Source organism: Tachyglossus aculeatus, chromosome X1 (genome assembly GCF_015852505.1).
Source record: "Tachyglossus aculeatus isolate mTacAcu1 chromosome X1, mTacAcu1.pri, whole genome shotgun sequence".
NCBI classification, from domain to species: Eukaryota; Metazoa; Chordata; class Mammalia; order Monotremata; family Tachyglossidae; genus Tachyglossus; species Tachyglossus aculeatus.
This window is the reverse complement of record NC_052101.1, coordinates 75,131,624-75,143,722: the sequence shown is the minus strand read 5'-3', so window position 1 is coordinate 75,143,722 and position 12,099 is coordinate 75,131,624. Positions and strand designations below refer to the sequence as shown.

Genomic DNA, 12,099 nt, shown 5'->3' with positions numbered 1-12,099 from the left:
AGCAACTTTCCTCCTAGAGTGGTCTCCTATTTATTACTACATAGGGACCAGAAAATGACAGCGAATCCAATATTGCAACTATTTAAGATAGGGGATGGGGATGTTACATTTTGCAACTTCAGTTTTTACAGACATGTTTTCTTCTTTAGAAAACTATTCAGATGGTTGATTAGCCATTTTCTTGTCCTGTTCTTAAAAGCCCATTTTATCTGTAGAAATGGCTTAACGTACACTCTGCACTGTTTTTTCCTCAGAGGAGAGATTGTACTACAGATAAATTGGCCATCATGCTTGTGTAGTTTGCAAAAAATTCATCCTTATTACCAGGCAATAAGCCACAGCTCTAATATACCATCACTAATCACTAATACAAGAAACAACTTCACTTTGCTTTTTTTTCTTTAAATAAACTCCAGTGACACCAACATCTAGGAAACACAACTATAATTAGCACACCTGGACACTTTGTTAACTTATGGTCAGATGGGAAAGAGAAACATGCAGCACCAAGATAAGAGCATGAATACATTCCCTATGCTAGAGTCCAACAGCTAATTAAAAAAACCCAACAAAAAACATTTAGTGGAATGAATGCAGAGGCGGGTGGGGAGGGAAAGGAGAGACAAGGGACAATTTAGGGATTGGCCCCTTATTAACTAGATATAAAACACAATCCCCCAAGTAACCAATTGCTTTCCAAAAAAAAGTGAAAGGTATATGTACTGGTGTGTACACCTGACCTTTCGTTTATTAGTAAGTTCAATTGGATCATAGACTAGCAGCAGAAATCTGATTCCTGAGATATTTCCTACTGTTTTCCATTCCAATCTAAATATCTCAGGACAAAGGGCTTTCCTGTTTGCTATGACATATGATCATTTATCGCAACTAAATTAAAATTCTCAAAACAGTAAATCTGCATCTGCTTATTTATTAAATGTGGCTGCTCAATTAAATATTTTACTAGGAAGGGGGGCGGGAGGGAGAGAGGGGGGAGGAGAGACACCGATATGAGATTTTTGAGATGCCAATTCCAAATGGACAGTTGGTAGTTGGCCTCTCTCTGTTTCTATGCCCACATGTTAAGAGGTTTTTCAAAATATTGTTTTAAAAGTTCAAAAATGCAGGGATGTGTGAACACAGTACAAGACAGGTGATAGAACATGGAAAAAAATGTTTTCAGAATCTATATGTATCCCCTCTTTGCATTCTTCTGTAAAAGGTTTGCAGAGAATTGTGAAGATTTTATCATGAGAACAAGGTGGGTGGTAGGAGGAGAGGGGAAGGAGGAGAATCTACTGGTCAAAAACACAACATCCAGTGAATAGATTTCAGATACGGGGATGATGTGGTGGTTAAGACAAACATTGTTGCTAAAGTGGCAATGCATTAGAATCTTCCATTGGGTTATAAAGGTGCAATTGCCTGGAGTTCATCAGTGTAGATTTGGCAATTCAGTTCTGCTTTACACACATCAGAGATGACGAATTTGGTGGCAGCAAGAACAGACGTTTCTTCCTCGCCTATGAAAAGAAAAGAAAAAAGGGCACGAGGAATGATTTTGTTGCATCTATTTAGCAGTTAACTCTCTGAACTGAGCAACAGCAGAATTTTGATGGAGTTTAGCTGGATGCAATATTCCTCCAATCTCTGAAGGCCTTTAAGGATTTTCCCCAAACCTTTTTAGAAAATGATTTCACATAGAGACAGAACTCTCATTTAGTTTGGTCTTTGTCAAAAAAACAACAAAAAAAAATGGTCTAAGAGGAGGTAAATTCTTGCAATGTGGTTTCCCACACAGAAAATTTTAGGTTTGTGATTTATGAAAGGGAAACTGCTGAGGAAAGGTCATCTGTGAGCAGAATAATGTCCTCCTAGGTTTAATCTATCCAAGGTTGTGTCCTTAATGGGATCTGAAATGATTCTCCATCAGTAGGAAAAACTGATTATTTATAGATTGTTTAGCCTAGCAAATGTTCCTACATGTGATTTGGGTTTATTCCTGCTACAATGCAGATAAAGTAATTCACTATGTAATGTGACTGCCCAAAAGGGAATTAAGATACCCTAGTGTGGACCCAATGAGAGAATAAAATGTCTCTCAAGGGTACTAGATTGGTTTGTGTCAACCCATTTTGAACTGAGGTTGATGAAAAGAGCTCAGGAGGATGCTATTTAGTAAGTAACCTAATACATTGTTTCACACCACGGGCTAGGATTCATCAGCAGAACTGATAATGCCTCCAGGGTAGGGACAGGAATTGCACTGAATGTGTTAGGTACTACCTAAAACACAATGTTAACCTCCTGCATCTTACCCAAGCCTGAAGAGGAAGAGACACTCCCTGCAATGGAGGATATTTCTATCTGGTCCGTTAAAAGTCCTTCCATGAGTGTTAGAGACAGTTCGGATGATGGGACAGAAGAGTCATAGATCCCCGAATCTCGAGGCATATCAGGGGGGTTGATGGCTTTTACAGCATGCAACAGTGGGTGGCGAACAGAGCTGCCTTCGCGAACATCCCGAGACACTGTGTCTTCTTCCAGACTTAAATGCTGGATGATCAAATGAGAGTCTAAATTGACTGCCCCAAGACAGGCTGCATTGGGTTTCAGGAAGAAATCACCCTCCAACATCTGTTTTCCAATGACATCATTCAACACCAAGCCAGAGTCAAACTTCTCCATAATGGGCTCATGGTAATTGAGTGGAGGAGGAGGAGGAGGGAAATGAATGAATTGTTTCTCAAACCAATCGGGTTCCAGATCGATGAACTGATGCATGTTGCAAATGGCAACATAAAGAGATCGTCCAGATTTGCTCCGAAAGTAGTTCCTCTTACTGATGTTGACAGCAGACAGCTCTGAATCCTGAAGGCCAAGGTCTCGCGAATGTAAGTGAGAGTAAAGCTGAGGAAGGTGATCCATGAGTTTGTATTTGGCACTCATATCCAGGACTCCGGGAATATCTCCCTCACAGGAGTAATCAAAGTAGACAGCAATGAACTTATAGAGCTCGTGTGAACTCTGCTTGGCCTGACGGAGTTTCTCCACTATGGTGGACATGGCCACCAGAAAGAGTTCATTTTGCCCCATATCTCGGTTTCCTCCCCTATGCTTACTGTTCTTCTTCTCCACAAAGTACTTCATTCCTTTTGAACACACGACAATGATGAACTGGGAATCTTTGATTTTTTGAGTCACCCACTCTTTCTGTCCCTCTCTACAGATCTTGAGGTCTTCCCACAAATCCAGTGCCACCTGGAAGAGCAAACGGGATCTTGGTTTACAATGATTTAACATTTATCGAGTATCCACACTTTATTAGGAGCTGCAGATGAAGTAAGATGGACATCTTGAACAGAGTACAGAACTACTGTACCACCAACTACATTAACTGATTAACAGGAACTTGAGGAGGAAGTAGTTTAGGCCACTAAGAAAAAAACATAACTGGCTTTAGAAGAATCAAGTGGATCATGTTCCCCAAGTCCCAAAATGTTGTTCAAGAACCAAACAGACTTTGAAAAATGACAAGTGGATTTGACATCCAACATTGTCTTCCTCGATTCTCTGCTTATTGTTATGGGCTCTAGCCCTGATATTCTCAGAGGAAGGGTCTATGGTCACAATTAAGCATGGCTGCCCATTGGAGAATTGTTGCCAAAGAGGGTGCAATGTCTGTAGTAGTTTGGTACAGGGTAATCACTCAAGTTCCTAAGTAGACTATGAATGATAGCTTAGGACAATGTTTCTCAATCTTTGAGTCTGGATCTCTGGAAGAGTTGCAAGAAATTTATGTGAGGGTTGTGGAGAACAGAGTTGAAAAGATCTGAACAGTTGTTCAGTGGTGGCTATTAACTGGAAACAATGATGGACCATTTTCTTGACCACTGAGAAAGGGTGGAGTGTGGTGGGGTTTGGTGGGGGGTGGAGAGATGAACAGTGCATTACACTTCCCAAAGAAATCTAAAATCTACTTTCAACTGCCTCAAAACTAAGCATGTACGGTAGTTAAATCATTTTGTTACTTCCGACATGGGCTTTCTGTGAAACAAAGAACCTCTGTGGTTGAGTGTATATGGTGATGAAGTAGGAAATGGCTAAAAGAGTCTTTTCATAATCAGAATGCTTGCAGCTATGATCTTTTTAGGGAAGGAGGGTGGAGAAAAAAACCAAAAGCATGGCAATCACTTTGCCCACAATAAAATGCTACTAAACCCTTCAATTGCAAACACCCTCATCCAACTCCACTTTCAGCTTAGCACATTACTCTGCATACTATAAGCACTCCAAAACTATTCGATTCCCCAGATGTTGAAGGCATAATATGCTATGAAAAAGTACTTCATCATCAGCACCATGCAGGCCTTAGGTAATGTAAGGGGGAGAGGGAAAGTAAATCAGGAGGCTGCATAAACCATACCATAATACAATGTATTAATGCTGCCATACTCAGTGAAAGAAAAAAAAAACCCAATAGATTGTGAATAAAGTGTTTAACACTGGGGGCAAAGTGATTGGACAAAAAGCCTTCTAAGAGAAATCAATCCCTGAATTCTGAATAGGCTTCAATTACAATCAATGTTTAAGGAGAAGTGTAAGGTTCGGTCACTCTAGTAGGATCACGACTTGGGCTTCTAGAAGAATGATTAACTGAAAATCTCTCTCCCTTTAATGTGTCTCATCTTGGAAGCTTTTAATTTATAGGCTGCCTAAAATTCTTTTATTTTTTAAAAAAACAACAAACAAAAACACGGCAGAGACTCTGCACAGAAAGGGGTAACTCCAAGAAAGACGACAGGAGAGTGCATAAACGGCTTACATACACCAGGGGGCAGACTACTATAATAAAAAAGGGAATGGGAGAGCCGGACGGGCACAGTGTCCAGTGAACACCTTTGTCAAAAACAGTGACAGGAACTAAAACAGGAAATATATTGAAATGATGGATGTGAGCATTTTAGAAGCAGAAGCCTCATCTTCTTGACATGCTGTAAAGTGGATGTGAGGGTTTATGATGAGGCAGAATAGAATCAGCACTCTGCTGTGGTCACTTTGGCCCCAAATGGATTCTGCATGTAAAATTCTTAGGTGCACAGGGCGCATGACAGAAGCTATCATCACTATAATCAATCATTTTTATTGAGTGCTTACTATGTGCAGAGCACTCTGCTAAGTGCTTGGGAGAGTACAATACAACAGAATTAGCAGGCATGTTCCCTGCCCATAATGAGCTTACAGTCTAGGGGGGAGATGGACATTAGCATGAATAATTAATTTATAATATAAGATATTGTGATAGATAATATAATAATATGATGCAGTTAATCAATCCCTTCAAACGAGGTCTTCATGACAGGGCAGAGGCTTATCTATTGCTTTCTAAGGGAGGCTCCATCATCACTATCAACATGAGGGAACTTGGAAGAAACACTTTCAAGAGTAAAAAATAAACTGGACAAAAATCACTCAACTGAAAAATACACTTTCTAAATTCAAACGAAGAAAAAAATGTGCCATTCTATTTCTTTCCTTCTGTCTAGGCTGTCTCTGGTCCTACAGTGTTCTGTGATACAAACGCACACAGCTGTCCTCCAGGTTTAAAGACGGTGCTACTGACAGTAAACAACGGTCAGATCTGTGGGGGTGGTTGAAAGACCTATACACAAAAACTGGCAGTCCCTGCCAGTCTACGCTTACATAAACACTATAATTGGCTGATATCAATTCACAGTGCCTGTACCTGGCTGGTATCACTTTGGCTATCATTGGTTCTTGCATGTTAAATTTTTGACTCCACTTCCCAACATGTTCCATCCCAAATACCTACTTGCTCATTCCCACTGCCCTGGGGGTGTGTGACTGATAGGGATGAGAGGGTGCAAGTGGAGCCATGTGGCTTACTAGCGCTACAATTCCATTGTGGAGGTTCTCAGTCCCGAAATCTTCTTGATTGGACCGAAGCTTGTCCATCACATATGACGGGAGGCTCTGTCATCACCCACTGACAATTTTTTTTTTAATGGTACATGTTAAGCACTTAGTTATGTGTCAGACACTGTACTAAATGCTGGGGTAGATACAAGGTTGGACACAGACCGTCCATGTCCCACATGGGGCTCACGGTCTTAAATTCCCATTTTATAGATGAGATGGTGGGCACAGAGAAGTTAAGTGACTTGCCCAAGGTCACTCAGCAGACAAAGTGGTGGAGTCAGCATTAGAACCCAGATCCTTGGTCTCCCAGGCCCAGGCTCTTTCCGCTAGGCCAAGCTGCTTACTGTCAATGCTACACAGAGGCCAAAACCACATGGCCTTTTCACATACTACCCCACAGAAGCAGCCGCTACTTATGGAAAAAGGATCAGAGCAACTGAGTGCGCCCATTTTTAAATACCTGCAGAAAACTTTCCTCTAGGAAAGGATCCCACAGCACTGCTTTATCCCAGGATAAACCAGAACCTCGAAGTCAACAGCCATTTAAAATTGGATTGCCTAACAAGCGCAAACTTTCCTAGAACAATCCACATCTTAAAGGGTTCATTTGCCACTAGCAATTTTGGGGGCAAAAGTTGAAAGGGGAAGAGTGAGGTGGAGAATGAATACATGCCCTACTCCCCCCTTACCTCACAGCCACAGAAATCTTGAAGGAAATAGGCAAAGCACTGGATAACATTAATGTGCTTCTGACAGTCTTTACTGGAGTAACAGACGAACACTTTGGGACGAGGTCGAAGTCTTTCTCCGTGGAGTGCTGCAGTGTACGTGGAGGACTCTGGACTCTCCTCATCTAAATGTGAATATATATTTTCTAAATTGAAAAAGAAGATAGGGTTGATACCCAACAGCAATATTTTCCACTTTATCCTTAGGATTCTAACCCAACACATATTCCCAGCAATCTATCAAGCAAGGGCAAACTACTGTATTTCCCAACTTAAGGGACTTCTCTGCCTTGATAATTAGTTGTTGGTTCACTGCTAAGAGCTGGATTATTAACGTGTGAGCAGAGAATGGCAGGAGATTCTCACTGTGTTTGGTGTTAGCGGAGAAGGGCTGCAGAGAACCAACTGGCCAGCAGAGGGAGCTTGGAAACAGTAACATACATCATCGTGTGTACTAAAAAGAGCGTTCATTTGGCTTCCGAATAAAAGTTAGTGGGTTTTGGACCTTTGTTTCTCTTTGCACTGTCTCAAGCGCTTAGTATAGTGCTCTGCACACAGTAAGCACTCAAATACCACTGATTGATTGATTTGTTTCCATCATCCCTCACAAGTGGTTATAGCTTTAAATGTCTATACTTTCTATTACTTTTCCACCTCAGCGGATAATGATACTGTCTGATGCCCGGCACCTGGAAGCACAATCGAGATTGACTTTGTTCTAAGGCATTTGCGGGGCTCTTGGCTTCCTAAGAAAGAGCCTCTCCAAATATTATTTATATTTATTTAGTGTCTGTCTCCCTCTATAGGCTGTAAGCTTCTTGTGGGCAGGGAAAGTGTCTACCAACTCAGACTGTACTCTCCCAAGCACTTAGTACAGTGCTCTGCACAATGTAAGCGCTCAATAAACTCGATTGAGTGAAATCAGCATCCTCTCTTTTTCCACATTTGCTACCGTAAGCACACTTTATTCAAGAAAACTGCACAAAGAGATACCTTGTTGCTTTTTACGACACATCACTGTGAAGAGCGTAGCAAATGCCGATATGATGACAAGCGGTACTGTTATCGCAATGGCTCTTATTGGTCCAGCCCATGGTGAATGCACTGTGAAATACAAAAGAAAATGAGTAGTGTAGCAGGTTCTGGATTCTCCAATCTTTCTTTCACTGCACCCTTGGAAACATGAGGTAGAGCTCATTTTCAGAAAGACTGCAATAATACATGCAGGAATTTAAGACAATAACTACTTCTGGATGTGAAGACCTTTCATTTCCCTTCCTTCAGGGACCCAGAGTAGTGGGCTAAGCCTTAGAAGAAATTATGATGACACTCTCAACACTTTGTTTCCCAAGAAAATTCACGAGCAGCCACATTTCAACAGCTGGCTTTGTCTCCCTGGCTTTGTGCTAGGAAGGATGGATTTCCAACACACAATTTAAATAAATTACCAAGCCACATTGAAGTACTTATTTAATCCAAAGAATTTAGGGTTTGCAATACTCACAGTCTCTTGCTCTACTTACTGAATGACCAATAATGTACTTTAGCAGGAATCCCTTTCCAGGCACAGATAAAAAAAAAAAAAAGGAAATCAGATCTGAAAGACTTCTTTTGGGAGTAGCACAGATAAAACCCTGGGACACGTGGAAAATATCAGAGACCTGACCTTCCAGGGGCCAGAGGAAGGATTTCAGATTAAAAAAAATTATTACCTGGCTTTAGGACATAATGCATCATCTTCCTGGTCATGTTTGTGTCATCCACCAGCTTGAAAGGAGAGAAGATAAAACCCTGTTATGAAAAACTACCCATAACTACATCAGTAATTATGATGATTATTATTATGATATTTTCTAAGTGCTTAATGTCCTAAGCACTGTTCTAAGCACTACGGAAAATGCAAGATAACCAGGTCAGAAACTGTCCCCATCCCACACAGGGCTCACAGTCTAAGTAGGAGGGAGAACAGGTATAGAATCCCCAAGTAACAGATGAGGTAACAGGCACAGAGAAGTGAAGTGACTTTCCCAAGATCACACAGAGAGCCCGTGGAGGAGCTGGAATTAGAACCCAAGTCCCCTGACAATATTGACTTCATTAATTTTTCTATCTGTGGAAGAGAGACAGCTAGTTAAAACAAAACAAATTGTTGGCTAGTTTATTGTACTCATTTACAAGTCCAGAGTGAACACCCTTAGGACACTGATATGTGCTTCTGCTATAGTAGTTCAAACTTTGATTCACTTTGAGCCAGAAAACTGCATGCACTGAAGGCCTGACTACTGTCCCTGAATTTCCAAAGGCTACAGGGCAGAAAAATTGGGTTTAACAACTTCTACCAACTCTATTATATTGTACTCTCCCAAGCACTTAGTACAGGGCAGAAAAATTGAATTTAAAACTTCCTCACTAATGGCAATTGTTAAAAAAAAGTCATACCTCAATGATATATTCCCCTGGAGAGACATTTTGAAGAAGGCAGCTAGTTATCTCTGTGTTATGCTCCTACAAAATAAAACACAAATAAAGAAAATACACAAAACTATTTCAGAAAGTCAATCCAAATACTTTCATATTACTGAATATTAACAACCAGTTATCTCCCCATCTCCCTCCTATCATTCCTCTCCAAACTCCTTGAGCGAGTTGTCTACACCCACTGTCTCAAATTCCTCTCCTCCAATTCTCTCCTTGACCCCCCTCCAATCTGGCTTCTGTCTCCTTCACTCCACAGAAACTGCCCTCTCAAAAGACACCAGTGATTTCCTTCTCGCCAAATCCAACGGCCTCTACTGCATCCTAATCTGCCTCGACCTCTCAGCTGTCACTGTGAACCAACCCCTTCTCCTGGAAGTGTTAACCAACCTTGGCTTCACTGACTCTGTCCCTCCTGGTTCTCATCATCTCTCTGGCTGCTCATTCTCAGTCTCTTTCACTGGCTCCTCATCTGCTTCCCACCCTCTGTGAGGGTCCCTCAAGGTTCAGTTCTGGGTCCCCTTCTATTCTCCATCTACACCTATTTCCTTGGAGAACTCATTAGCTCCCATGGCTTCAACTACAACCTCTATGCAGATGATACCCAAATCTACATCTCCAGGCCTTATCTCCCTCCCTCGTTCCAGTCTCACTTTTACTTCTACCTTCACGACATATCTACTTGGATGTCCTCCCATCACCTCAAACTTAACTTGTCCAAAACGGAGCTCCTGATCTTCCCACCTGAACCCTGTCCTCCCCCTGACTTTCCCATTACTGTAGATGGCACCACCATCCTTCCTGTCTCACAAGCCCATAACCTTGGCATTATCCTTGACTCCTCTCTGTCATTCAACCCACGTATTCAATCCGTCACTAAACCCTGTAAGTACCACCTTCACAACACTGCTAAAATCCACCCTTTCCTCTCCATCCGAACTGCTACCACGTTAATACAATCACTCATCCTATCCCTCCTGGATTAATGCATAAGCTTCCTTGCTGACCTCCCAGCTTCTTGTCTCTCCCCACTCCAGTCCATACTTCTCCCTGCTTCCCAGATAATTTTTCTACAAAAATGTAGAGGACACATCACCACACTCTTCAAAAAACTTCAGGGGTTGCCCATCCACCTCTGCATCAAACTCCTGACCATTGACTTTAAAAGCACTCTATCACCTTGCCCCCTTCTACCTCTCCTCGCTTCTCTCCTACAACCCAGCCTGCACACTTCGCTCTTCTAGAGCTCACTTTCTCACTGTGCCTCGATCTCACCTGTCTTGCTGCTGACCCCTAGCCCATGTCCTGTCTCTGGCCTGGAATGCTCTCCCTCCTCAAATCCGACAGATAATTACACTCCCCTTCTTCAAAGCCTTACTGTAGGCACATCTCCTCCAAGAGGTCTTCCCAAACTAAGCCCCACTTTTCATCTCCCACTCCCTTCTGCATCACCGACTTGCTCCCTTTACTCTCCACCCCCCACCCCCCGCCCCACAGCACTTATGTACATATCTGTAATTTTATTTGTATTGATGTCTGTTTCCCCCTTTCTAGACTATAAGCTCATTGCAGGCAGGGAATATAACTGTTTATTGTTGTAATGTACTCTCCCAAGCTCTTAGTAGAGTGCTCCGCACACAGTAAGCTCTCAATAAATATGACTGAATGAGTGAATAAACCACCAGCCCAGAACTATCCACAAGGTTCTGGGGAAGATCTACCAAAAGTGGTACACTTCAATCATCTATTATCTATTGCCTATTTCAATCAATCATTTGTATTTATTGAGTGTTTACCATATGCAGGGCACTATACTAGGTGCTTGGTGTTGATAATATAAATAAATAAATTTTGCATATGTACATAAGTTCTATGGGGCTGGGGTGGTAACTAGCTGTAATTATTTATCTTAATGTCTGTCTTCCCCTCTAGACTGTAAGCTTGTTGTGGGCAGGGAATGTGTCGGTTTATTGTTATACTGTAGTCTCCTAAGCACTTAGTACAGTGCTCGGCACACAGTAAGCACTCAGTAAATGCAATTGAATGAATAAATGAATAAAGGGAGCAAGTCGGATGCAAAAAGGCGTGAAAAGAGGAAATGAAGGCTTAGTAAGGGAAGGCCTCTTGGAGGAGATGTGCCTTCAATAAGGCTTTGAAGTAGGGGAGAGTAATTGTCTCTCAGATATGAAAAGGGAGGGAGTTCCAGGCCAGAGGCAGGACATGGGAGAGGGAACAACAAGATAGACAAGATCGAGGTACAGTGAGTATATTGGCATTAGAGAGTGAAATGTGCAGGCTGGGTTGTAGTAGGAGAGTAGGAAGGTGAGGTAGGAGGGGGCAAGGAGATTGAGTGCTTTATAGTTGATGGTAAGGAGTTTTTTTGATGTGGAGGTTGTTAGGCAGCCACTGGTGGTTCTTGAGGAGTGGGGGAAACATGGAGTGAATGGATTTTTAGAAAAACGATCTGGGCAGCAGAGTGAAATATAGACTGGAGTGGGGAGAGACAGAAGACAGGGAGATCAGCAAGGAGACAGATACAGTAAACAAGGTGGGATAGGATAAGTGCTTGGATTAACGTGGTAGCTGTTCAGATGGAGAGCAAAGGATGGATTTATTGATAGATTGGATATGTGGGTTGAATGAGAGAGAGGAGTCAAGGACAATGCCAAGGTTATGGGCTTGTGAGACAGGAAAGATGGTGGTGCTGTCTACAGTGATAATGTCATGGGGAGGACAGGGTTTGGGTGGGAAGATAAGGAGTTCTGTTTTGGGTATGTTAAGTTTGAGGTGATGGTTGAACATCCAAGTAGATATGTCTTAAAGACAGAAAAAAAATGTACAAGTTACTCAATTTTAGTGAGCACTAAAAGTCTTTGTAACCAGTTATGTCCTCTGCTTAGTCCTCTTCATAAACTTTTGAGACCAAAGAAACTACTGAATAATCCCGAGTTAATAG

At 41.9% G+C, this 12,099-nt stretch overlaps 1 protein-coding gene across 2 annotated transcripts in view; it reads right to left on the bottom strand.

Annotated features, from left to right (window-relative positions):
• Window positions 1-513: 513 nt before the first annotated feature.
• The window catches only part of IL17RD (interleukin 17 receptor D), a 95,900-nt gene continuing 84,314 nt past the window's right edge, over window positions 514-12,099 (bottom strand). For both annotated transcript variants that reach the window (XM_038739853.1, XM_038739854.1), the window contains 6 exons: window positions 9,108-9,173; window positions 8,381-8,435; window positions 7,662-7,772; window positions 6,630-6,814; window positions 2,319-3,261; window positions 514-1,523 (listed from right to left, as the gene is read on the bottom strand). In XM_038739853.1, the coding sequence (XP_038595781.1) occupies window positions 1,408-1,523; window positions 2,319-3,261; window positions 6,630-6,814; window positions 7,662-7,772; window positions 8,381-8,435; window positions 9,108-9,173 (1,476 nt within the window). In that variant the 3' untranslated portion in view covers window positions 514-1,407. The remainder of the gene's footprint in view (window positions 1,524-2,318; window positions 3,262-6,629; window positions 6,815-7,661; window positions 7,773-8,380; window positions 8,436-9,107; window positions 9,174-12,099) is intronic.